Below are 27,963 nucleotides of genomic sequence, written 5' to 3'. Positions count from 1 at the left end.
TCCCACACCTGCAACATGCAAGCATTCAATAACAATTAATGCAAATATCTGTAAAATACATTTCACAATCTAAAATGCATGCAAAGTAATGTAGATGAGAATGCACATATGATATGTCATGAGAACAAAACCTAAAAAAAAAAAACACACCACTTGTGATCATTGGTACACAGATTAAGTAATTGAGAGCTGAGCTGGAACACAAGCAGGACAGTGAGGGGCCCACAGGACTGGGGTTGAAAACCAGTGGCTAAAGGGAAACTGAACTGAATCCGTTTGCATAATTAAGATCCACAATTGGTTCAATTAAGCAGTTGACGATCTGGATAGAACAGAAACATGTCGGCTGTAAGCTCTCCAGGACCAAGGTTAGCCACCCCTGTATTATATATTTGAGTCTAAACTTAGGGCTGGGCAACCCTGTCCAAAAGCTTTAATGTTGCCTTTCTTGACCTAAATGCAACTCTTACTGTATCACTTGGCTGTCTAGAAGATAAGCCAGGGGAATAATTGAGTGCTTAGATAACAGTATTCTGGTTTTAATATTACTACATCTATTATTAGATTCATAATTATAATAAATCTGTCACCACACAAAACTCTAACCTTCAGTCAATGGGACTCTCCCCCTGACAGAAGCCAAGTCTCAGCCTCACCCCAGTCAATGACCATCTTGTTGTCCAGGCTGGTGTGGTTGACCTGGCAGGAGTAGGTATGCAGCCACTGTTCGTCCTCGTCCACAGTCAGGGTCTTTCTCAGCTGGTAGGTCCCATCTCCATTGGGCAGCACCTCCCCACCCGTCACCTTCTCTCCCGGCACTGGATGCCCGTCTCTGAGGAGGGTCACCTCCACCGTCCGGGGGTAGAAGCTGGTCACTAGGCAGGTCACGTCAGTCTCACCCTGGGCAACTGAGGGCTTGCGGATCACCTTGGGATGCACTGCAGTACAACAATTATTGATTACTTAACAGCCTTCAGATATCAGTTAAAGGAAGGTAAGACTTGTCAGTGATGTGTGTGCTGGAAGAAAGTTCCAATCAGATGCATTACATGCACAGGAAGAAGAGCAGAACACAGACCTCAAAAGTATTAAGCAGGTATGATACCGTTCTACTTCTCAAGGAAGTACAAAGCTTATATATCCATTCTGGGACATACCCTCAAGGGGCTTGAAATTTTATGAACAGTGTCTGACTGGTCATCTGATCAGATGGGTAGGCTTATTTTAGAATGCCAATGAAATCACTGCTATAGTCATTTAATATTACCATTATTACTCATGATTAATAATTATCCTCTAAATGACCAGCTACAACGGAAGGTCATTTGCCGATAGCAAAGATAAGTTTAAACAATTCAACTTTAATAAGCAGCAATTACAGAATGTACGTTGCTGAAAGGGAGTAGAAGTTCCCTTAATTCATTTTGAAAGAATGCAGGCAATTAATAGTTACTGTTAGAAAACTCCAGGGTCACAGCACAAAAGGATTTCTATTTTTCCTCCATGTGTTAATTGACAAGATAAACCGCAGCCCCTTTTATTTTAATGTACGTGCTGATTTCAGTAACAGTGTAAATGTTCTCTGTAAATCTCTGGATAGCGCACCACTGACTAATAAAGTCCCAATACATCAAATGAGAATCAAAGCAACTCAAATGAAGAACAAAATACCAGAGCAATAGGTACACGAGTGCACCTTTCCTCATGATGCTGTTCTTGCCGTACTGCAGGTACTTCTTCAGGATGTTGATGCAGGCTGGTCTGTAGATGTGGATCAGACCCAGTTTGGTGGCTTCCAGGTGCAGCTTTTCGGTGACGGACTGTGGCACGGCGGCAGTCCAGGAGTGGCTCTCGCTGCTGTAGCTCATGAAGTCCTGCCCATCATAGGCGTCCCTGACCCAGATACTCACTGTCCCGTCATCATCCAGCTCGCAGCCCACCAGCCTCTGGTAGGTGTGAACTCCTGCAGGACACCAAACACACAACACAGCTGAAGCACTGACACTTTACACACAGGGAGGAGCAAGAGTCACTACTTATTAATACACTTATCAAAATACAAACACAAACCTAAACCTGTCTTTATTTCAATTGCAACAGACATTCAAACTTTTAATCATCAGCAGTAATACACTGCCAATGTCATACCTATACAAGACGAGTAATCTCAGCACTTTTTCCAATAATAAAAAAGCCTGGATAACTTAGCTCTGCAAAACGAGTTCTCAGCACCTATGACAGCATACACCCCCTTATCTATCCAACTACAGTTTCAGAATGGGTTACTTGTCAGTATGGAGCTTGGCATGCCTGGAGGACAGAGCCTTTCCTCCCCATCTCCTGGGGTTGGCAAGGCTCTCATCTGGTCAGCCCACTCACCCTCTGTGGTTGAAGCGTGGCATGATGTTCCGCTGCAGTAGTTCAGTAGCCTGGGTGTCCGAGGCTGCATGCCAGTCCTGGCGCTACAATCTTCTTCGAGTCGCTGTCATAGTACTCCATGTGTACGTCATCCACCATCACCACAGCCGTTACTGTTTGAAGCTGGTCTGCTGGCTGTTCAACGTGTGCAAGAAGCACAGTGAGTGTGAGCCTGCAGAGGAACGAGAGACATGAGAACCTCTCTGTTAACCACAAAGAATTGACAGAATCTTAAAATAGTATTGAATTCTTAGGAGAGATACCTTCATCTGCACAACATAAGTAGAATAGTAGGCAGAGTGTAGCAGTCTCAGCCTCCTACATGTTTTGCACTTTTATTTCAATTAAATACACACCTTTCACGTCTGCACGTTTTAATTTGTGTTCTCCCCCTCCAGTCCCCATGCAGTGCATGTTTTAATTGAATAATTGATTGGAGTACTTAAAGCCCCTGTGTCGCCAGTGACGGGGTGGCCGCTCCCGGGACAGTGCAGGCGAGAGGACGGGCGGAGCAGCAGTGGGGAGTGAGAGCGGACAAGGGAAGAAAAGCTTAGGTCTTATAATCCCCACTGCTGATCCTCTCGCCTGCACTGCTCGCTGGTTGTTTGTGTTTGTGTTTTGTGTCTTTAAAATTCATTTTAAACTTTGTATTTTAATTGATTTTAATCAAACAAAAACATATAAGGGCTGAGACTGCTACAAGAGCATTCATTGTGGAATTAATGTATATGAAAATTTCCCAGAGCAATTAGGTGGGAGCAGTTTGTGTGCATATTTGCTGTATTTTGAGGTAACCACATTTTAAACTGAATACAACAATTTGAAGAGTTTCACGTTACATACAAAAATATTAAAAATATTAAAAATAAAGATTCTCATGTTTTTTTGTTTTTTTTTAAAAGCTGCTTTTCTTCTCGTAATATTGTACATAGGTAATAGGTAATCAATCCCCCACCTGCATCATAACAGCATGATCCTTCACAGAGTTCATTTCTGTTGTGTAACAGCTTGTGTACAAAGCCAACAGAAAGACCAGAGGTGCAGCTTGTGAACAGGCAAGGCAGGCAACTGCCTGGGGCCCCACGCCGTTAGGGGGCCCCCAAGGTTATATATAACATAGCCTAATGGTGATGAACCCAGCAGACTCTAGAAATCGCCACTGAGAAAGACGTTACTCCAACAGACACTTCAAATTAAACAAAGCGTGTGCAAGGAGGATCTCTTCAAAACACTGCACAAACAGACAACAACTTTCACTTCTGTGCGGAATGTACTGAGGCAGCAAGTGAAAACGCGGTACGACTTTGAGACCAGTGCACTGAATTGAGAACTAATATCCAGTACTTTCCCAAGGATCAATCCCAGCTGCGGATTATTTATAACCATACTGTGACAGGCCGCTGTCTGTCATGGCACGGCTGCTGCTGACATCTGCTGCTGAGGTGCTCATGTGCCGCAGCTGTGTTGTCGCTCCCTCGCTAACAGGCTGCGGACTCGCAACTGTGAGCAATGAACACCGAGGCGACTGTGACATCAGCGGCAGCTGTGCTCTGTCTATTTAATCCCTTTCCCTCCCCGACGGGGGCAGCTAACCGCCAAGAAAAGGGACTGAGACCTACAACCCTAACTGCCCGGAGCCACCTATTTTGTGTGGACGTTTTTGTTTTGCTTTCCTTATTTTACCCCCTTGTGTTTGTCCCCTGTGAACCCCAATAAAGCACAGACACCAACGGAACCCGAGACTCTCTCCCTCCTTGTGTCCGGATTTTACACATACATATATTAATATGCATGCATATATATTGTCAATGAAGAGACCTATAGGTCAAACATATCAAGGCTCGAGATCGCTACAGTAAGAGGCCTGGGCCTTAGGGATGCAGTAAGATTGCTGCATTGTGGCATGGGAGAATGGGGTTTGAGTCCCCGTCACGGCCAGAACCCCTGGGTCGTTACAATATGTTATAGTTTACTAGTAATGTTTACACAATGTCCCTCTCTGTGTTATGATAAACTCATATCCTGATGGATTCCAAAACGAAATCAACATCTACGTGTATACAGGGCCTTGCAAATGTATTCAGACCCCTGACCAATTCTCTCATATTACGGAATTACAAATGGTTGTAATTTCGTTCAGTTTGATTTTATTTTAACACACTCACAGTCAAAATCAATTACTGTAAGGTGACACTGGTTTTATGTTGGAAATATTTGTAAGAAAAAAAAAGTTGCTTGCACAAGTATTTAACCCTCAAACAATATTTGGTATTTGGTAGAGCCACCTTTCGCTGCAATAACAGCTTTAAGTATTTTGGGGTAGGTATGTACCAGCTCTGCACACAGTGTTGGAGTGCTTTTATTGATCTCCAAACAAAATGCATCTGAAATGCCCCACCACATTTATTAAATGCACTTTTACTTTGTCCTTTAAACACTTTTACAGCACCTTTCTGAAGTCAGGGCATATTTTGATTAGAGTACAGGGCTATTAGGGAATTCATGTAGACATGGCTTCAGATAGACATTTAATGTATAACGTCTTACACCTGACTATTTCCACTTTTCACCACTAGATGTCTTCATATTACCATCCGTCTCTCCCCTTTGCCTGGCTTTCTCTGTTGCACCTTATTGAACCTGCTTTACATTTCACGTTCAATTAACACACATCTGTCCCCAGTTACCTACCTCTTCTCATTCTCTATATAGTCTCCTTTGTTAGCTGACCTCTTCGTGAAGTCTTGCCAGTATTTCCTCACTGCATTGCCGAGCCTTGGGTTAGTAAGCATACTAGTTACTGACCTTAGCTTTCCCTTCCTCAACCTTGCCTTCCGGATTACCCCTCTTGTATTGAATTCCCCATCGCCTGACCTCCTGCTTGTTTACAGAACCGATACAGATCTACATGAATTCCCTGATAGACCTGTATTCATGGACATCACTAGACCCCTTTTACTGGGGTACGTCCCCCAGTATAAATCTGCTGTGCCCCAGTAAAATCTCAAGTTTGAGTTTTAACAAATTTACTTTGTCAGTGCTTTCATTTAGATTGATAATCCCGGAAAAAAGAAATTGATCTAAATGCAATGCAATCACCCAATCAACGCTTGTAAAAGCAAAGCAGTTGTAGCGTTGGCCTATTTATTCTGGAGTAAAATAACGATTTACACCCACCCAGGGTAACGAAATCGCTGCCACCACCTTCAGTATACCAGGAAGATCCAGAAAGGTGAGTAATACATATACAGTCGATGAGGAGGAATCGGGGAGACAGAAGTAAATAAAAACGGCCTTTATTAATCACACAACAAATAGCCACTTACTTTAAGATCCCTTCTACCCCTTTTACTTCCCTGCCTCTACAAACTTGGGATGGAGGTGAAAATAAGTGGACCTCAGGGAGGTCCTCTACAAACCCAATAAATACAATACATGAAAACAAAACCAAATCACAAACCACTTTAAAGATAACCCATTACCAAATGGAATACACACAACTACCAATACTAATACTAAACCCCACAAGCTACCCTCCCAATAGGCCAGTCATTCAAACCCTCACCCCAAATGAGAGTGGCTACTTAGTGGCTCAGTTAAAAACAAAAGTAAAGGCCATACAATATAAAAACAATTGCAAGCAAAACAGTTTGGGGAACGGGTAAGGTTAAAAAGAATGTCCACTCACATAGTTCACACATTACTCCAATTGCGCTTTGCCCAGTTCTTTAAATTCCACTCCTGGCTTTGGTTGGCAGACGTTGCTCGCGCTCTGCCTGCCCACGTTCAATCCAGCACGCTTCCAATAACTCCTCCAGTCCCCCTCTCAGTTGAGATCAGATTGCCATTGTCTTCCGACTTTGGACTGTCCCTCTCATCCCCCTCGCCTCTTTCCATCGTACGCAGCTCTCCCCTTTCATCCCGATTCACCAGGACTGAGTCAGAGGGACACTAATTAGAGAACCAATGGCAAATTGTGATCACAACATGGTTAGCTTTGTGGCATTCTTTCCAAGTCTAAAACAATTCTTCACTGTCCACTATCTATGTAACTCATGAAATGCCACACAAGCATCCAGACACTCACTGTCCATTCGTCTCCACTGGATTATCAGAAGAGCAGCTGCTGCCACCGTGAGAGCGGCCATTAGGAATAAAGACACCATCCACCCAGAGGGGTCAGGGAAGAAGTCCCCTGGAGAACAGAACAGCAGCATTAACCCACAGGAACTGACACTCAGCTCCTCAGACACTGGCCTGATCCCTACTGATGAAGCCACACAGCACTGGGACGAGACTGTGGTTCTAATGAACCTGGAAATCCAGTTTACAGACACAAACACAGGGCTACAGAATACAAAAATAGATCTTACTTTATTAATAGTCTATTCTAATTGTCAAATTTAAGCAGTTTGTACCAAAATGTATATTTAAAATCCCTCACACAGTACCATGCGTACGTCAAGACTCTTATTCTATTAGTGGCTTCTTAGTCCAGCGTTTCAGGTTTCGTTCCCAAAGCCAGTGCTCGTACTGCACAATGTGTATTGAGGGCCGGGGAGGGCGATCATGAGACATTTTTATACAATCTCATGTGGTTTAGAGCTTCCAATGTACCTGTGCACATCTAGCCGTTTGTCTGATGTCTATTGCAGCAATCCATTCACCTTTTACAAGTATATAAATAGAGTTTCATATTATTAGTAGTAGTTTTATTGTTAGTTGTACTTGTTTAGTTGTAGTTTATGGGTTTATGAGCTTAAAGGGTTAATGAAAAACACATTTGTGTACATTTTTTGTATTTCAATCATCAAATATTTACATTTTAAGGCAGTTTCAGGTGTTAAAACATCATCATTCAAATCAGGTACCTGGGAAGGGTTTTCATTTTTCCATCTGGAGTTGAAGTGGTTGAGCATGAAAACAGTCAAAATAGTGTGTAAATATGTAATACTCACTGGGTATGTGGAGTTGGGCGTCCCAGTCTATTTTAGGATCTATGCTTCTAATCAGGCAGGTGAAGACAGTGGACTCCTGTCTGACTGGGATGGAGCTGCTGACAGTGAGACGCCCCTGACTGTCTCTCTCCAGTCGTGTCCGTCCCCGTCTGTCCAGATCACTGCAGGCTCAGGGTACCAGCCCTCTGACCTGCATCCAGCCGGGTCTGACCTCCTTCAGAGTGGAGGGACACTGAGGGCCGGCCTGCTAACAGTTACCACAGCTTTATGAGTTCATCAACAATTGATATATTTCACTAAAATTAAAATCATTCACACATAGGTCAGTTAACATTTTGACAAAACGGGTTCAGTTTTGTGCTCTGTGAAAGGAGACAAAACAATTTAAAACCTAAGTTTCAGAAAACGTCTTGCATCACACAACAACATTACAAGAAAACATGTACAGATAATAGTAAAATTACAGATATTCTTTAAAACCAATAGTATTTAATACTAATAGAAAATACTAGACCTGCTCAGCTGTGGAGGATTATATTTTGATACAGTACTAATTACCAAAAATAAACCCCAACAAGGCTTGTGTTCTTATTGACTATACAACACAATGTATTTGTTATTTATGCTTTAAATAAAAGTTATTGAAACAGATTTATGGATGTTGTATTATTGTGTTGTGTCCGCACTGAAGGCATAACCAACCACAGAACTGGTCAGTTGTGTCTGTTTTAAACACAAACTGAAAAGAGAACATGAGAACTCAAGAGATTAACAATTACTATTGGGGGTAAAAGAAAATACATTTGAAACAAATAATGAAATGAGGGTGAAACTGAAAAAGATCAATCTGTGACAGCAAACACTGAACCGTGTGAAGAAGAGCAGTAGGTGGGGCCTGAGTGAATAATAAAGACACATTGTGACACTGGGTACGGTGCTGTGTGAGAAACATGCACATTGATTTACTGTGAGAAGAAAACATGCCTTTTTATACAAATTAGGTGGAATTAAGGAGTATTCATGACTTGTAAAGATAACATTAACAATAAAGACATGAGGGATGGGATTCAAATGGAAACGTTTATAGAAGCTGCACTATGACAGTCAGCAGCACAAACACTGATGTAGTCAGACAGCAGATTGCAGTACAAAGCAGATCAAGACCAACGTCTGCTATAAATAAAATAATAATCAGGCCGCACTGATCCGATTGTTTGAGATATATAGATATAGATATAGGTATATATATATACACACACACACACACACACATATATAGATATAGACATATACACACACACACTATACATAAACACACATATACAGGCTTATCAAAAGAGCAGCTGAATCAAGCGCTGTGTAAGAGACAGTGTTGTGTCTTTGTGACACTGCTGTGGACACAAGGGACATCATGTCACTACAGACACGGCAATGAAGCTCAACTCGCAGCTACTGGACAGCAAATCCACAGCACAGACGCCATTTCTCTACAGTGACGTCAGCAGGATCCGCACGTCACTCCGCCTCAAAACCAGCCAGTCAGAGCGCAGCGCTGTTTCAGCTCCAGCCAATCCGCTCGCTGCCAGCTGGACTGAAGCCCCGCCTCCAGCACACTTACAATTAACCCATATTCTGTACGAGTTTGTCTTTTCATTCAATTACGTTACTGGACAAAATATCACAATATTGAGGTAAATAGAGGTTTTTAAGTTTATTAAAAAAAACATACATCGTTTTCCAATAATGAGAAAGTTATTAACGTGTTGATTTCCTAAATGAACGAAGGTGTTTCACTCGGTCAGAAACCCGTGAGGCTGCAGAGCTGAACTAATAACTGAATTAATAAGAGACACTTATTTTACAACATATATATAGAAGCGCAGGAGCCACAGAGCGACATCATCATAATAATAACGATTTTCTCATGAATGTCCCGTTTCAGTCTCAACAGGAGGCAGAATCACAAGGTCTCTGTTTCTATCCCAGGTCCGGAAGAAAGGATAGATCTTGTCTCCCTCAGGGAAGCACATGTCAGTGAAGGTGTAGATATGAGCCCTGGACTCCACTGTGTAAAAGGAGACCCGTCTCTCCTCAATGTCCACACACACCCCCAGCATCCTGGGACGCAGAGTCTGAGGGAGGCGGGTCTCAGGGTCAGTGAGAGCAGAGAGAGAAGAGGAGTCACAGTCCAGACACCAGTATCCCTGCTGGGGAGTGAAGCTGATCCCTCCTCTCCTGTTTGCAGACTCTCTGGTGACTCCTATTATCCACCCTCCATTCACCTCCAGCACCCAGTAGTGTCTCCCTGAGGTGAAGCTCTCTCTGCTCACGACACAGGACCAGAAATCAAATCTCTGCTGATTGTCAGGGAGATGCTGTCTGTCTCCCCGTCTCACTCTCTTCCCATCCTCAGACAGGGTCAGTGCACAGTGTGCTGTATCAGGATCCAGAGTCACATCAGCTGTGGGAAAACAAGAGGAAACACTGGGATCAGAAAGACCTTTAGCTTGTGACGTGTCGCCTCTAGTGTTCAAGTGTTTAACATTTAGTTCATCACATTTTCTGCAAATGTCCTTAGGCAGCCATTTTCTCCTGCAAACCTGCAAACAAACCTCCTCTCCTTTGTGCCGTTTTTCTACATCCGAGCGTCAATGCAGAGATGTAAGTATCCGATTGAGTTAATGATTCATTCAGGATGATCCATGATTTCGACATGTAACTGTGTGTTTCATGTTCACAGTGAATGTATCTGTGCAGTTCATGCGGTTTCCTCTGTTCAGAGCCGGTTAACTGGCCGCTGCTGGTGTGAATATAATGTCGTCTCTACACGTCCAGCTCCTCCTAATGTGTGTAACAGAAACGTGTATTGATGGTGTGAAGCACAGATAATAACACAGACACAGTCCTGTCTCGTCAGGTGAGTCGCGGTGTCTCTGTGTTTTTAACACGTCGCTGCTGCTCCTCAGGCGGATCTGAGCGGCTGCTTTACAAACAGCGACGCGGCGCTCAAACCGGCGGAGCCGAGGCTTCAGTTACTGTTATTAACGAACTGAATGCGCTTTCCTCTGTATGTAAGCAGCGCTGGTGCAGATCGTGGTGTAAATATATATGTTTATTGACAGACCACGGTCACTTGACAGTAACTGACGAGGATAATGAATACACATCCATGCATGTGATGCGACTCCTGTTGACTTTAGCTGACGAGCTGGTTTATCTGCAGCCACATGCTAACGAGGTCCTGACCCTCTTTCACAGTGCAGGCCATTGAGCAAGACAACACCATCAGACCAACCATCACCACACAGCCCAGTGCTGACGAGCAAACAGGGCTTGTGTTCATCATTGTGGAAATACTATTCACTCGTCCTTTCAAAAGTGTCTAAAGTTTCCTCCCTCTCTCTCCTCTATGAGCTCTACTCTGCAATAGGAAATAATAATACAAGACAATATAGTTTCCAGAGATAAATGACAGACAGGGTGTCCACAAAACAACTGGACACATTCAGTCCTTAATAATGGTGGAATAATTATATTAATTTCAGTGAAAGTTAATAATAATTTATTATTTACAGGTATCCGCATAAGAAAAGATAAAGATGTAAAATCAAAGGCCATCTCTTTTTATTCCCCCCCCCCGTCCACAAGTTCAACCCCCTCCTCTGTACATTTATATTGCACTGAAGTGAAGAGGATACAGTCACTTCTGTATTGATTTGATTCATATGGACTGAGTATCGAAATTAAATACCATGAACTGCACACTTAACTTGGGACTGCAATGCTGTCCTGAATCTACAACTGAAGAAGCACGATCTTTAGATAAGCCATCGTATTTGTGGTTAAGTTTATTCAGAGATGTGTGTTATATATTTAGTACATTGCCTTTATTAGCACATATCCCAGTCAACGTGTATAGCCTCTAAACAAACAGAAATAATGAAACGAGCATTTCTTACTATTGTGATGTCCCGGTCAGTGAACAGAGTCTGACACACAACGACTTGCTTTTTAACGGAACTGACTGTATTGTAGCTTCAGGTGAAATAAAACGTATTGACATCAAAACATGCATCCATCTGCGCAGATCACTGAGCTGCTTCCCAAACCTGAACCCGAGTCCATCGGCTCAGCACAGCAGCTGCTGGACACACTGACACACTTGCGTTGTACCTGCATTACAACTAGCACCGCTTGTTTCTCTTCTATTCAACATATCAGTCTTTACTTTTTCATTTCATTCAATTTATTAACCCAAGATGAATGTAAAATTCAGAGAGAAAGGCTTACACTTAACTGCATACAATACAGATGCAGATACAATGACTGATTTATTGATTTTAATCATGACCAGACCTGTTTAACAGTTATCCTGTGAGTCTCTGTTGAAGGCTGCAATAAAAATGGCTCAGTGTTGCCACTGGACTTGCTGCAGTAATTCCAATAATTGCTATTGTTGCAGTGATTGGCTGTAAACATCAGAACTTGTCAGATTGGATGATGTTTGTTGCGGTTTGTTTTTTTATAACAGAGAGAAGTACAGGTACATCAATTTATACTGCATGGGTTGACTTAGACAAGGAGGCGTTTCCATTTGAAGGTGTTCGCTGGAGATTTGGCAATTTTTTTTCCCCCCGAAACAAAAGGGCAGCGTATTGTGGTTGATATACTTACTGGCTGTAGGGAGGCGGATAGATTTAGGGGGACACCCACCACCCCAAGAACTACCCTGGTGTTGCCCCTGGTAGGAGGGCTCCTGTACCACAGGTAAATACCCCACCGCACACTCACTGTGCACACAGCAGGAATAATATCGATATACAAATGCTTTTCCCAGTAAAACAATCAGCTGCTGTGTCCCTGTGTGATCAGTCCCATGTGTGACACCCCATGGGGAGCAGTTAATGATTGGCAGTATTTGCAGATGTAGTGCCTCCCTATTCTGCCCTTCAATGATCTCTGGAGAAATACCTGCCGCACACCTGTGTCTCATCAGACATTAGTATAGAAGGGTAATGCTGAGTTAGTCCAGTGCCAGAAGACTAACTCTACCTCCTCTCTGCTCCCCTTCCTCCAGAGCCACTCCTTCTCATCCCTTGCCCCTAAATGGTGGAACGACCTGCCCACTGAAGTCAAAACGGCAGAGTGCTTGACCTCATTCCGGCACTTACTCAAGACACATCATTTCAGACAGTACTTGTAATATTAGTCCTCTATCCCTGCTAGATAGCACTTCACAGTTTTTATTATGCTTCTCGCGTCCTTGATTGTTTTCCTCCTTGCTCCCTTTCCCGTAGCCCTAGTCTGTGACCCTACATCTTGACAGCACTTAGCTTTCACCGTCTTAATTGTAGGAAGTCTCTTACTGTACTTGTGTAAATTGTAAATTGGAATTTGGAAAATGTATTTTGAATTGCTGTTTTAGCTGAATTGAATATGTAATGATTGATGCCTTGTACTTCACTGTATTTTTGCACTTTGTTTGCACTTATGTTGTAAGTCACCCTGGATAAGGGCATCTGCCAAGAAATAAAAATAATAATAATAATGCACCCCCCCCCCCCAACGCTTTGGATTTGAGACCCCGATCTGTGACCTGACCTGCACTGGACAACGACGACTCTTACTCATAATGACCCTGCCTGAAAACGACAGAGCCCTGGACTGCTGGCTTTGGATGAAGTCAGAACTGAGTAGTGGCCCAATCGCAGACAGGGAAAAAGAACGATGAAGTCCTCGAAGCCCAACTGCCCATCTGTCTGGGCCGTACAGAGAGACGCCATTATTATCAGCCCTGCGCTGGGAGGAGGACACAGAGCTCACAGCTGAACTCCCTCCCCTCTGTCACCACGAGAAGACAATTTAGGGATATTAAATGATGTTCATGCTTCTGAGGAAAATTATCTAATGTCACTTTCCACAAGAGGCCAGTGGCTGTGTCAGCTCTGCAGAGGCTGCAGGTGGGATTAACTGCCTCTTATAAAGCATCAAGAGAGAGCACTTACCCCACTGTCCATGACGAGCTGCAAACGACAAGACAATCATTAATGACAATTAAAAGGGCTTTAATATTCTACCCCTCCACTTTCAATGACCACTGCATCCAGTACAGGGCCATGGGTTAAATAAAAGTAAACCTCATTGCAAATTATGACTGTGATTAGGTTGATTACAATAAGATAAACACTGTTTTAATATTAATACTATATGTTTATTTTACCATATGATGTTTTTAAAACTTTTAAAGTACATGTTTGAAGTAGGATGATGTTTCTGGCTTATTCAGTTTAGACACGTTAGTTACCCTAACAACACAAAGCTGCCCTTGCTCTGCAGTGATAAACGCGCTTCTGTAAGTCCTGTATGTTTGCCCTGTCCTGTCGTTGCCCACACTGTTGATTTCCATGTGTGCTCTCTGCTCTGGCTTGGTCTCTTTCCCTCTCTGTCCATTTAGGTGCCTCAGCATCAATGCTTCTGGGTGTTTTTGCATTGCTTTTCCTCTCCGAGTCCAGCCCTGCAGTCTGCCCTCCTCAGACACATTATGTGTGTAAGCGCTGGACTGAGCTAATGCTGCATATCTGTCTCTGCGCTGTCACTGCTCCTGCAGCCCTGTCTGCCAGGTTCACAAGACTGTCACATCACGGCAGCCACTGGCCTCTCAGTTCCCCACAGCTTTGAGCTGGCAGCAAGCAAGACTTATTATTACAGAGGGCCAAGAATATATGCCAACCACAAAGTGAAAAACATGTATGTATAAAAATGGAATAAGTCCACACAGAAAAAAGGAAAGCGGAAAATTACTTATTTGTTTTTCAAGCTTTCTTGCCAAAGGCTGCCAGCACTCAGGAAATGGTGAAGAAATGTAAATTATTCCCTTGGTTTCTTGGACTACCAATATTAATGGTCAAATTGGATTCTCTTCTCACCACAGTAATATTGTACCAATAATAATGGAAAAATGCACTAATTCCTGACCCACTAAATTGTTGTCTCATGTGTCTGAAAAGACTGGATGTGTGTCTCCCTGCCTCTCATAGAGACTCATTAAACACTCACCCCATCGTCCATGACGAACTGCACAGAAAGAGACAGACCATTAATGACAGGGAAACTGCTTTAATATTGCACCTCTACCTGATGACAATACCACTTTGTTTAGGTTCAGTATGATAAAAAAACTGAATAAGTAAAAATTGTAAAAATATAAATGCATCCCATTTCCCTTTATTTCCTCTAAACACTACTAATAATACTAACCCATGGACAGTGAATGTTTATTCACACTGAGACAATCTGCTCATTCTGTGGGTAAAAGCAGGAGTGATGCTTTTAAAGGGCTGCTATGTGAGATGGACGCCTACTGGCTATAGAGGAGAATTCAATGTCTTTATGGATTTACTTACCATTGAATGTCCACTGATACTCCTCATCTGCAAAGACACACAGGAGTGAGTCAGAGACACTGGTGTCAGGCCTGGGCACTTTCAAATACACACTACAGCACACAGCACTGTAGTAAAGAATAGCAGTGCTGGAAAACACCTCAGTGTATGTATTTATTGCTGCACACTTAAGCTAGCAGTCTTACATGGCAGCTCACACAGTGTTGTGGGTTATTAGCAGCCCCAGAGCGAGATTTACACACGACCAGTATCAGTCAGCTGTGAAACTGCTTCAGACTGACTCAACACAAGCAGCTGCACAGTCTGCTGTACTGAAGCATGCAGTACTGAACCATGATTCTTTACCATCTGTTTAACGTTCAAATACTTGAACACAGACAAGCTGCAGTGCAGTGTACGTTTGATTGCTGGTTCTTTTATCTTATTGCTCCACACAATGGCAGCAGAAAACTTACCCAGCTGACTGCGAAGTACAGGAAGCACTGCACATAAAAAACATAACAGACCATTAATCTAATAAAGATCAAAGACAGTCAAACACATTAAATGTATTATTTTTGCAAATGTAATGCAAATTGTTATTTGTGGTCTTTTACTGATATACTCAATTGATTTGAAAATGAATGTACATGTATTATTATATTTGTATTACATGTTTAGAAGTATCAATTTTGAATTCCTATCATGTAGGATTTGGCTGGAATCAAGTCCTTTTAATGGTCCTGCAACTTCAAATGAATGAGGAGCTGCTACAGATGAGGATTCAAATGTATTAATTTACTTACCTTGAGATTCAAAGAGTCTCTCTTTCTCTGCAGAAAAATTAAAATAAAATACAGAGAGTGGCATGAATAACAATGCTTACAGACTCCTGACTGCCAGTGATGAAGCTCTGGTTTAAATGGTCCAGCTGGGACAGGGATTGGTAGACTTACTGTTCCTCTTAACTGCTGCCCAGGCACACATTAATATTGATTCCACACTGTCCACTATCTATGTAACTCATGAAATGCCACACAAGCATCCAGACACTCACTGTCCATTCGTCTCCACTGGATCAGCAGAAGAGCAGCTGCTGCCACCGTGAGAGTGGCCATTAGGAATAAAGACACCATCCACCCAGAGGGGTCAGGGAAGAAGTCCCCTGGAGAACAGAACAGCAGCATCAACACACAGGAACTGACACTCAGCTCCTCAGACACTGGCCTGATCCCTACTGATGAAGCCACACAGCACTGGGATGAGACGGAACAGGCTCTTTAAAATTCACTTTGTTTAGACATTTTAGTTTATCTTGTTTATTCGTTGGCAGTTTGAAGCATATATATATATATATATATATATATATTATGCAGTCTTCGTTTTGTTAAATTTAGTAGCCTATAACATGTTTTTTAACCCGTAATTTCTTATTTCTGTGGTAATGTTCCATTTTCAATCAGTTCGCAATCTGCTTAAAACAATAGTTCAGAAAATACAAATATAGGCGTTGTTTTATCGTACTATTGTTTTATAAGGCAGTAACAACATGTGTCAATAAACATCATTTAAAAAAAGGTAAACATTTAATGTTTTTTGTGTAACTTGGGTGTACAGCACACATTGCGTCAATCATTTTACTTTTTGTATTTTATTTAAGTGTTCAGGTGCTTTCCTGCATTTTAATTCCCAAACGTAAGTTGTCAGAGAAGAAATTGAGCTATAGTAATACTACTAACACAGATACAGTTGCTTCCAGAATTATTCACATCCTTCTACAGTGGGTTTCGGCAACATAAATGCAAGTGTACATTCAGTATTTATTGCATAAATGAATGACAAAACAGCAGAAATTCAGTATTTCTCCAGTATTTGCATATTTGTTCAAAAATGAAGTTCACAATTATTCATACCATAAATCATTTAAATATTTAATTACCATTTAAATATTCAAATCCAATACATGTTTTTGCGATATCTAATAATGATTAGTGTTTATTATATGTATGTATTTAGTACAAAAAAAAGAACCACTATACATTGTTTTTATTGCTAAAACCAACATTTTGTTTCACTGAATAAGGTATAAATAAATCTGGAGGGCAACTGTGTGTAGATGCAGAAATAAACTAGTACTAGGAAAAACGAAACTAGTATTGTTTGTTTTAGACCCTTCCCTCTTTAAAAAAAAGTATGTTGAGTGAGGATGCAGAGCAGTGTATTCAAGTTTTGATTTTAAAGCCCCAGTGACTGAAGTCTCCCCTGAAGCTGCAGTATCAGCAGCAGCACCAGTGAGGTTCAGACAGGTAGGAGGTGGTGATTATTGTTGAGGGGGATAAAGTTAAAACAGAAATAGTACAACAAGACCAAATAAATGCTTTAGTTATTAAAAGCTTCAGTTGCACTTACATTGATCTAATTGTTCTTATAGTTTGTACAATACAGTATTCACACCATATTACATTAAAGTACACTTACATTTAAAATAACCCTACAGATGTGGTTAAAAGCATTAAATACCATCCATTTGTAACAATCGTAATTTGTTTTCCCGACTGTCCCGCCCCAAAAAAACATTTAGCTGCATGACACCCCTGATTAAAATATACATTTAAAATGTTGTTGGATCGAGTTATACCAAGAAATCACAGATCAGTTAAGCAGTTTAGGTAACGGTATAACAAATGCCAGCATCTTTCACCGAATACTGTGATGACTAAAGCAACTTCAACCACGACAGCTGTCCAGAAAACCAGTCTATAGTGAATACTCACTGGATATGTGGAGTTGTGGTTCCCAGTTTGGTTCAGATACTGCACTTCTAATCAGGCAGCTGAAGACATTGGACTCCTGTCTGACTGGGATGGAGCTCCTCAGACTGAGACGCCCCTCACTGTCTCTCTGCACTGTGGTGTTGGACAGTGATGTGACGTCGTGTCCGTCCCTGTCTGTCCAGATCACTGCAGGCTCAGGGTACGGATCTGACCTGAACTCCAGCCGGGTCTGACCTCCTTCAGAGTGGAGGGACACTGAGGGCTGGCCTGTCAACAGTTGACATTTAACAAGATTAAAAAGATTATTGTATCATTCACACATATGTCATTCAACATTTTGAAAAAACTGTTTCATTGCTGGGCTCTTTCAAAGGATACAAAACAATCTAAAACTTCAGTTTCAGAAAACAACATGACAAGAAAACACACAGAGATAATAGTACAATTTCAGATAAAATTGAAAACCAATACTATTTAATACTATCAGAAAATATTGGACCTGCTCAACTGTTGAGGATTATATTGTGATACATTACTAATGAACAAACTGAACCCCAACAAGGCTAGTGTTGTGCTTATACAACACAATTTGGTTGTTGTAACTTTTTTTGTTTTAATAATTGAAACAGATTTATTGATGTTGTATTGTGTTGTGTCAGTATTGATGGAACAACCAATCAGAGAACTGGTTAGATGTGTGTCTGTTTTAAACACTTCACAAAACTGAAATGTTCAAATGAGAACTCAAGAGATTAACAATTACTATTGTGGGGAAAACAAAAGTACATTTGAAGCAAATAATAAAAGGAGGGTTGAAATTTAAAAAGATAAATCTGCGACAGCAAACACTGAACCATCTGGAGAACAGCAGTAGGTGGGGCTTGAGGGAAATGGGAAAACATTGTGGTATCAGCTGGTGCTATATGAGGAAAATTGACATTTTAATTTGAGCGGAGAACATGCTTTTTAAAATACCCTGGCATTAAGTTATTTGGGGGAAATTATGTTTTGGAATAGTTAACTTATGAAGATATCATAATACAAAAATAAACACGAGGGCTCCATAGACAGCAACAGCAGCTGCACACACATCCTGCTCAGAGCTGCTATGAAGTGCACAAGCAGACCAGTACAGTGTTGTCTGCACAGTATTATACCAGTTGTTTGTCAGTGAGATAATGTCATCAGTGACTCATAAGGACAAGTGCTGACAAAACAAAAGAAAGCAGAAAAGCTGATGCTGTGCATGATGATCCTACAAGCTGTGATGAACCACTCACCTCTGACAACCACATCAATAAGAGCCTCTTCATACGAGTCTGCAGACTCGACCAGACACTTGTACAGTCCATCATCAGAGCCGCGCACATCCTTCAGTCTCAGAGACACGTTGCCTTTCCTGAACTCCTCTGGGAAAAGCTCAGCCCTGCCCTTGTAGGACGGGATCTGCTTGTCGAAGTCATACCGGCTGTACCAGAAGAGACAGACAGGGGCTGAGGGGTCCTCTGTGAACCACCTGATCTCCATGTCCTCAGCACTGATGTTGGGTGAGAGGTAACAGGGCAGAACAGTGTCTTCTCCAGGGTAAACAGCAATGGGGTAATGTGGACCAAGAACCTCAAACCTCTCTGGAGAGACAAATAACACACAGTTGGCTCAAGTGATATCACTATGAAACAGGAGCATTAATGGCTGTATCTGCTGTAGTAAGTACTATACTACATCACATGGTACTATAGAATACAACAGTGCACTGCAGTATGTGTGTAGTATTATGTAGAATACTGTAGTACATAATACAGTACATCATATTTATGTACAATTACAGATTAATATAGGAAGTAATATACACTCACCTAAAGGATTATTAGGAACACCATACTAATACTGTGTTTGACCCCCTTTCGCCTTCAGAACTGCCTTAATTCTACGTGGCATTGATTTAACAAGGTGCTGAAAGCATTCTTTAGAAATGTTGGCCCATATTGATAGGATAGCATCTTGCAGTTGATGGAGATTTGTGGGATGCACATCCAGGGCACGAAGCTCCCGTTCCACCACATCCCAAAGATGCTCTATTGGGTTGAGATCTGGTGACTGTGGGGGCCAGTTTAGTACAGTGAACTCATTGTCATGTTCAAGAAACCAATTTGAAATGATTCGACCTTTGTGACATGGTGCATTATCCTGCTGGAAGTAGCCATCAGAGGATGGGTACATGGTGGTCATAAAGGGATGGACATGGTCAGAAACAATGCTCAGGTAGGCCGTGGCATTTAAACGATGCCCAATTGGCACTAAGGGGCCTAAAGTGTGCCAAGAAAACATCCCCCACACCATTACACCACCACCACCAGCCTGCACAGTGGTAACAAGGCATGATGGATCCATGTTCTCATTCTGTTTACGCCAAATTCTAACTCTACCATCTGAATGTCTCGACAGAAATCGAGACTCATCAGACCAGGCAACATTTTTCCAGTCTTCAACTGTCCAATTTTGGTGAGCTTGTGCAAATTGTAGCCTCTTTTTCCTATTTGTAGTGGAGATGAGTGGTACCCAGTGGGGTCTTCTGCTGTTGTAGCCCATCCGCCTCAAGGTTGTACGTGTTGTGGCTTCACAAATGCTTTGCTGCATACCTCGGTTGTAACGAGTGCTTATTTCAGTCAAAGTTGCTCTTCTATCAGCTTGAATCAGTCGGCCCATTCTCCTCTGACCTCTAGCATCAACAAGGCATTTTCGCCCACAGGACTGCCGCATACTGGATGTTTTTCCCTTTTCACACCATTCTTTGTAAACCCTAGAAATGGTTGTGCGTGAAAATCCCAGTAACTGAGCAGATTGTGAAATACTCAGACCGGCCCGTCTGGCACCAACAACCATGCCACGCTCAAAATTGCTTAAATCACCTTCCTTTCCCATTCAGACATTCAGTTTGGAGTTCAGGAGATTGTCTTGACCAGGACCACACCCCTAAATGCATTGAAGCAACTGCCATGTGATTGGTTGATTAGAAAATTGCATTAATGAGAAATTGAACAGGTGTTCCTAATAATCCTTTAGGTGAGTGTATATTAGTATTGTATTATATGGGACATATGAATGGCTGACATTAGCCATCATTAACCAGCCAACATGAAGCTAAAGCAGGAGCTGAGAACTGACACTGGGGAGTGGAGCTGAGACACAAATAAATGACGTATATTAATTCAGCCATCATTTAAGCACCGTACCTTAGAGTAACTCAGCTGTTAATTAGCGATGTTGGCTACGTTAATAATGACTGTCACGTTTCTTAATTTCCCAATGAATCAGGTAATATATTGTTAATGTTTTTTTTTGTCATAGAAGCCCAAGTCCAATCAACGTCTATGGATCAGAACTTCACGTGTCTTGAGGGGAAGCTGCGCAGTCACACCCTTCTGAAAAACACAGGCTTTCCCACACTACTGCATTGCTGTGTCTGCTCTCACTGGTCCGAGCTGTGGGACCAGTATTTATTAAATATATATATTATATATATATTATATATATAATTGTGGAAAAAAACACAAGACTGAAGTTAAATGTTTGAAAAAAGACACTGGTGTGAGCTGTGCAGTGACTGTGTCTCTGGTGCAGAAGCTGAAGCTGAGCTGCGCTGGGCTGCTGTGCTGTGTTGAAGCCCTGCTGTTGAGTGTCTGAGCTCAGTTCATTATGGAGAATAAAAGTGTCCTCACTGTACCTGATCCTGACACTGAGGTCTGCTGGAGCAGCAGGACAATCACACAGAGCCACTCTGATCGGTCAGACTTCATCCCTGGGACAGACAGACAGACAGACAGACTCGCAGGCCAATCCCAGCTGGAGAGCAGTGTCTCAGAGCCCAGGTGAGGAAGAACTGAGGAACAGCAAAGTGTAACATTAGAAACTGTGTGTACTGCACTGAATAACCACAATAAACAGCTATTATGATTGGGAGATACAGCCATTGCACTCGTGTCTGTGCACATATGCGGCCTGTTACTGATTTTCACAAATTATTCGTATGATTCACAAGTAAAACAAAGGTTGTGAAATAATTCCCAAATCGTCTTCTTTACGAGAACATGTAACACTATATTTTAACTAGATTATATTTGGGGAGATCCAGCTCTTCATTTATCTCAACTATCAGACGTCAGTCTGTCTTCACCGCCGCGCTTTCCTGTCCTGAGTCTGCGCTGCACGAGTGAACTGTTCAATAGAGACCTTTTATTGATCTTTACTGATATTACACAAGATTACACAGTATTACACTGTGCACACATTTCTTCAGCTGTAAATGCTGCCATTTTAGACCAGAGACGCGTATGTATTCAATGTGTCCGACATTAATACCAGCAAGACGACACGCAGCAGCAATGGCGCCCGGAAATCAACTTCAGTCTCGGTGGTAAAACAGGAAGCAGCGGATTGTATTTTTAAAGGCGTTGCCAAAACTTTCACAAAGTGTGAGAATAAGCACAGAAAGACAGAAAGACAGTTTGGACAGAAGAAGTGAAGCTGAGAGTCACCTGTGCACAGGAGCGTGACGTCACAGAGGCGGTCGGGCGGCTGTGTGTCTGTAATCCAGTACCGAGACAAGGAGGAGCTGAAGCGCAGATTCACTCAGTAATGGCGCCGCAGCTGCGCACACAGGCAGCACTTCTCCTTCACTGTCTCTGTCTCTCTCTCTGTGTCTGTAATCCAGTACCGAGACAAGGAGGAGCTGAAGCGCAGATTCACTCAGTAATGGCGCCGCAGCTGCGCACACAGGCAGCACTTCTCCTTCACTGTCTCTGTCTCTCTCTCTGTGTCTGTCAGTCACTGCAGTGTGTGACCCTGTCCTTCCTCTCCTCTCCTCTCTGCTTGTTCTTCACAGAAATCTGCTGCTCTGTCATGAACACAAACACAAGCCGGAGTCTCAGTGCTGACGGGTTATTTCTCGGCTCTGAAGAGCAGCACTTCTCCTTCACTTTCACTTTCTTTGCTTCGTTGTTTTTCGTTACGAGTTTTGGCGCTGTTCTGTCGTGGGGGCGGGGCCTGGGGGGAGGCGTGGATCCTGGCTGTCCATTGGTCCAGCAGGTTTGAGTGACGGTCTTCCTGACCCAATCAGTGAGCAGGCGAGCTGCTCTGCGCTGGGTTTGGCGGGTCTGGGGTGATTTGTGTGGGATGGGAATCGATTGTCAACTCATTGAACATCCTGTGTGTTCATAGCCCTGCAGCCAAAAGCTGGAAAAGCCCCCACCTGGATCCCACCAAGACATGTGGAGGCCCTAGGCAACATTTATGCTGGAGGCCCCCGTCTTGATTGGTTCCCAAACTTTCTCGGTGGCAGGTCGCCCCCCACCTCCCCAAAGATGAATATACTTTTAAACTTGTTTTCATTTCACTTTTCATAATTTTATTTGTCCATTTAAATTGGAATCTCTCTATGCATGAACCTATTCTTATTCCATCTAGTACGGATGAGCCTGAATCAACAGTTACAGAAGATACAGTAACGCTCTCTTTCCATTTTATACAATTTTACTAGTTAGGTAATATATATATTTATTATTATTTTTTTTTTTCTTGGCAGACCTCCTCATCCAGGGCGACTTACAACATCATTGCAAATGAGATGCGCATACACTACACACTGAGACTCACACACTACATGCTGAGACGCACACACTACATACTGAGACGCACACACTACACACTGAGACGCACACACTACACACTGAGACTCACACACTACACACTGAGACTCATACACTACATACTGAGACACACACACTACATACTGAGACTCATACACTACAGACTGAGACGCATACACTACATACTGAGATGCACACACTACATACTGAGACGCATACACTACATACTGAGACGCACACACTACATACTGAGACGCACACACTACAGACTGAGACTCATACACTACAGACTGAGACTCATACACTACAGACTGAGATGCGCATACACTACATACTGAGATGCACACACTACATACTGAGATGCACACACTACATACTGAGACGCACACACTACATACTGAGACACATACACTACATACTGAGACTCATACACTACATACTGAGATGCGCATACACTACATACCGAGATGCACACACTACATACTGAGACACATACACTACATACTGAGACTCATACACTACATACTGAGACGCATACACTACATACTGAGACTCATACACTACATACTGAGACGCATACACTACAGACTGAGACGCATACACTACATACTGAGACTCATACACTACATACTGAGACTCATACACTACAGACTGAGACGCACACACTACATACTGAGATGCACACACTACATACTGAGACTCATACACTACATACTGAGATGCGCATACACTACATACTGAGATGCACACACTACATACTGAGACGCACACACTACATACTGAGATGTGCATACACTACATACTGAGATGCGCATACACTACATACTGAGACGCACACACTACATACTGAGACACATACACTATATACTGAGACACATACACTACATACTGAGACGCACACACTACATACTGAGACGCACACACTACATACTGAGACGCATACACTATACTGAGACGCACACACTACATACTGAGACTCATACACTACATACTGAGACGCACACACTACATACTGAGACTCATACACTACAGACTGAGATGCACACACTACATACTGAGACACATACACTACATACTGAGATGCACACACTACATACTGAGACTCATACACTACATACTGAGACGCATACACTACACACTGAGACTCATACACTACATACTGAGATGCGCATACACTACATCCTGAGATGCACACACTACATCCTGAGACGCACACACTACATCCTGAGACGCATACACTATACTGAGACGCACACACTACATACTGAGACTCATACACTACATACTGAGACGCACACACTACATACTGAGACACATACACTATATACTGAGACACATACACTACATACTGAGACGCACACACTACATACTGAGACGCATACACTATACTGAGACGCACACACTACATACTGAGACTCATACACTACATACTGAGACGCACACACTACATACTGAGACGCACACACTACATACTGAGACGCATACACTATACTGAGACGCACACACTACATACTGAGATGCACACACTACATACTGAGATGCACACACTACATACTGAGACACATACACTACATACTGAGACACATACACTACATACTGAGACACATACACTACATACTGAGACTCATACACTACATACTGAGACTCATACACTACAGACTGAGACGCATACACTACATACTGAGACGCACACACTACATACTGAGACACACACTACACACTGAGACTCATACACTACATACTGAGACTCATACACTACATACTGAGATGTGTAGTACCCTCACCGCCTGATGAGGGGAAAATAATTATATTAAATAATGACAGGACACAGGAATGCTGCTGCTTCATCAGAGTCTCTGTAATGTCTATGCAACAGTTCAAACATTTTCTTTAAATTTCAAATGAATCGCAGTCAGTGAAAGTTGATTGACAGATGCAACAACTCAGCCAACCTTCACATAGGAAAAAAAAGGAGAATGAACTCTATACAGCTGCACCAAAATAAAACATCTAATTTTCCTTGAGTAAGTGAAAAATTAAGATTCACATAAACACTGAAAATGTACATGTATCACCAACGATTAGTTTTTCTCATACATACATTTCTAGAACTCAGCGCATTTGGATGAACAAAGGCATTATTTTCCAAAACACATGCATCTGTAACTTGACCAATAATAATAATTGTATTACTTGGGAGACGCACCTACATTAACTCGTTGGCTGCCGTGCTATTTCCGAGACCGCATGGTCTCCATCACTAGCATAACTAGCGTGATGTACAGGCCAAACTCCGACCCAACTTTTAAAATCTGTTCACAAGCGTATTAACGCTTTAAACATTGACTTTCACACTTCACACCTTTTCCAACAAATTAACGATACATTCAACATTACATTTATACATGTATTACCTGATGAGGGGGAAATAATTATATTAAATAATGACAGGACACAGGAACGCTGCCGCCTCATCAGAGTCTCTGTATTGTCTATGCAGCGCGGCCCCTCCCCCTTCAGGTGAACGATCAGAGAAAAGGAAAAGCAATCGAGTCATCAGCTGCTCCAATAAACTAGGCCAGAAACATCGATCATCACACATTAACAAGTGTAATGCCTACTATAAAGTACATTCAAATACACGCACTTTTAGTCACAGAAAGTTAATACTCTCTGGTCTGTTCACGCATATTTCATATTAGTTTAATATACTTTGTTCACGCTTCTGTACCCACCACAGATGCATGCTGTGAGATACTTCCTTTTACACTGAGATCACAGTGAGGCAGTATGGCAGGGGCAGGACTGTGCACACTGGGGTCTGACACGGCAGGGCTTCCAAAAACACTGTTGGACTGCTCTATATTGTCATGTGTGACCCTTATTTCAATTGACCCAATCAGTGCGCAGGTGGGCTGGTCTGGATGGTGTCGACTGTATCGGTTTCAACAGCAGCGCCGGTTCAGCGACTCATTAAAGCCCCTGTGTGCGCAGACCTGCAGTCAAGAGCTGCGCAATCACTGATCACCGCCATTGAGCCCAACATACAGCACTGACACACAACACAGGATCCACCTGCTACGTGCACAGTAACATGTTTAATATCATGTTCATATTAATGTCACCTGCAGACTTTAATTCAGCTGCTCAGACAACATGGAGATCACGTCATATAGCAAGAGGCACATGGAGGGGCATCGTATTCATTAAGAGCATGTGATGTCCCAGTTGATGTGTAGGTAAGAAACGCACACACACATACATACATACATGCACACATACACACTATATACTGTATATGCACAGTCACCTACAAAATGACTGGCGCCATTGATAAAGATGCGAATAAAGGCTGTATGAAATACACACATGTAATATGTAGAAAGCGATTGTCCACATGCTTTGATTATAATGTAGCTGCTCCTGTCAGTCTGGGTCAGTCAGTGTGACATCAGATGTGTTGCACAGTGACTGTCAGACCAGCCCACCTGATCACTGTTACTTTCATCAAGTCGGGAGCTGGTATTTGCCATCTTTCCCACATGACCCTGTCGCTCAGGGTTTCTGTTCAAATGTACGATCATTATACCGGTGGACTCGGAGGACAAGGCACCGTCAGGTCGCGGACTCGAATGCATTTTCTTGTAGTGTACGATGTTCAAAATCTAAAGTGCAGAGTTTGATACTATCTTTAACATCTGGCAACACTGTACTGCAGTGTCCAGTCTCAGTCAGTGTGCTTGGACTGTTTGCAGACTCGTATCTGTTCCTGCACCCCCTCCAGATCACTCCCTACCGCAGCCTAATTTCCTTCACAGCTCAGCACTCTTGCTCTTACACACTTTGATATTAAACTATGCTCCTATTTCAAATGTATTGCTTTCGCTTCTATAATGTCATTTTAACGCCTACCACACACCAGGGACAGGACTCTGCACTTGTTTGTTTATTTGGTTTATTACACATTATTTTTGTTGTGGACTGTATTTACTGCACTTTGTGATGCTTTGGAAAATGTTTCTTGTGAAAACTGTAAGTCACTCTGGGTAGGTGTGTCTGCTAAGAAGTTAATAAAAACCAAATTGACCTTTATGTAAAGTGAAATGGTCAATATACCCCCCTTTACTTCCCCAGCTTCTCTGTGTGCTAAAGCAGGATTTCCTAAACAGGTTCTGGAGGACCCCCTGTCCTGCTGGGATACCTCGGTACCAACCGAGATCGTAATTGCTTAATTGATTCCTTAACTGAACTAACAATGCAATATAAGACTCAGTTATATAAAAAACAGCAGGGCAGGTGGTCCTCCAGGACAGGCTTGGAAACCCCTGTGCTAATGTAAATGTACTGTAGTGTTCAGTCAGTCAGTGCACTGTTTACACTGTATTTACATTATGTAACGTCTCACACCGGCCTGTGAGCCTTTTGACTGACACCCAGAGGAACACTGTAACATCTCACTCTTGTAATGCTTACAATTCTTACTACTGCCTTTTTGTAATGCTAAGATTGAATTTTGGATTGATTTGTATTTCTGCACTTCTGTAATGCTCGTGTAAACTGTAAGTCATGCGGGATAAGGGTGTCTGCCAAGAACGACATACACTCACCTAAAGGAATATTAGGAACACCATACTAATACTGTGTTTGACCCCCTTTCGCCTTCAGAACTGCCTTCATTCTACGTGGCATTGATTCAACAAGGTGCTGAAAGCATTCTTTAGAAATGTTGGCCCATATTGATAGGATAGCATCTTGCAGTTGATGGAGATTTGTGGGATGCACATCC

The 27,963-nt window shown here is 42.4% G+C and overlaps 1 protein-coding gene and 1 long non-coding RNA gene across 5 annotated transcripts; both read right to left on the bottom strand.

Annotated features, from left to right (window-relative positions):
* Positions 1-9,068: 9,068 nt before the first annotated feature.
* LOC136767825 (butyrophilin subfamily 1 member A1-like) lies at positions 9,069-23,029 on the bottom strand. 4 transcript variants are annotated; one of them, XM_066721852.1, is made up of 11 exons: positions 22,068-23,027; positions 21,257-21,412; positions 18,813-19,160; positions 17,533-17,799; positions 15,816-15,923; positions 15,565-15,591; positions 15,235-15,261; positions 14,780-14,806; positions 14,433-14,450; positions 13,382-13,399; positions 9,069-9,837 (listed from the first exon to the last, which is right to left on the bottom strand). In XM_066721852.1, exons 2-11 carry the CDS (start codon positions 21,327-21,329, stop codon positions 9,299-9,301), a joined length of 1,452 nt encoding a protein of 483 aa, XP_066577949.1. In that variant the 5' UTR covers positions 21,330-21,412; positions 22,068-23,027; the 3' UTR covers positions 9,069-9,298. The 4 variants fall into 4 exon arrangements, with proteins under 4 accessions (XP_066577949.1, XP_066577950.1, XP_066577951.1 ...); XM_066721853.1 differs by lacking the exon at positions 22,068-23,027 and adding an exon at positions 21,892-22,004; XM_066721854.1 differs by lacking the exon at positions 13,382-13,399 and having other exon boundaries at positions 22,068-23,029.
* Positions 23,030-25,011: 1,982 nt separating this feature from the next.
* On the bottom strand, positions 25,012-26,106 carry LOC136767980 (uncharacterized). The gene is made up of 2 exons (XR_010821927.1): positions 25,592-26,106; positions 25,012-25,129 (listed from the first exon to the last, which is right to left on the bottom strand). It is a non-coding gene; the product is annotated as an uncharacterized LOC136767980 (long non-coding RNA).
* Positions 26,107-27,963: the final 1,857 nt, after the last annotated feature.

Source organism: Amia ocellicauda, chromosome 14 (genome assembly GCF_036373705.1).
Source record: "Amia ocellicauda isolate fAmiCal2 chromosome 14, fAmiCal2.hap1, whole genome shotgun sequence".
Classification (NCBI taxonomy): Eukaryota; Metazoa; Chordata; class Actinopteri; order Amiiformes; family Amiidae; genus Amia; species Amia ocellicauda.
This window is presented reverse-complemented; position numbering and strand designations above follow the sequence as displayed.

What these genes read in the sequence shown, in the direction of transcription:
- LOC136767825 (XM_066721852.1), bottom strand. Translation starts at nt 21,329, where the DNA reads ATGAAGTCTGACCGATCAGAGTGGCTCTGTGTGATTGTCCTGCTGCTC. An exon ending in GACCTCAGTGTCAGGATCAG is followed by an intron (nt 19,161 to 21,256) that starts GTACAGTGAGGA and finishes TTGTCTCTCCAG; the next exon opens with AGAGGTTTGAGGTTCTTGGT. An exon ending in TGTACTTCGCAGTCAGCTGG is followed by an intron (nt 14,807 to 15,234) that starts GTAAGTTTTCTG and finishes GTGTCTTTGCAG; the next exon opens with ATGAGGAGTATCAGTGGACA.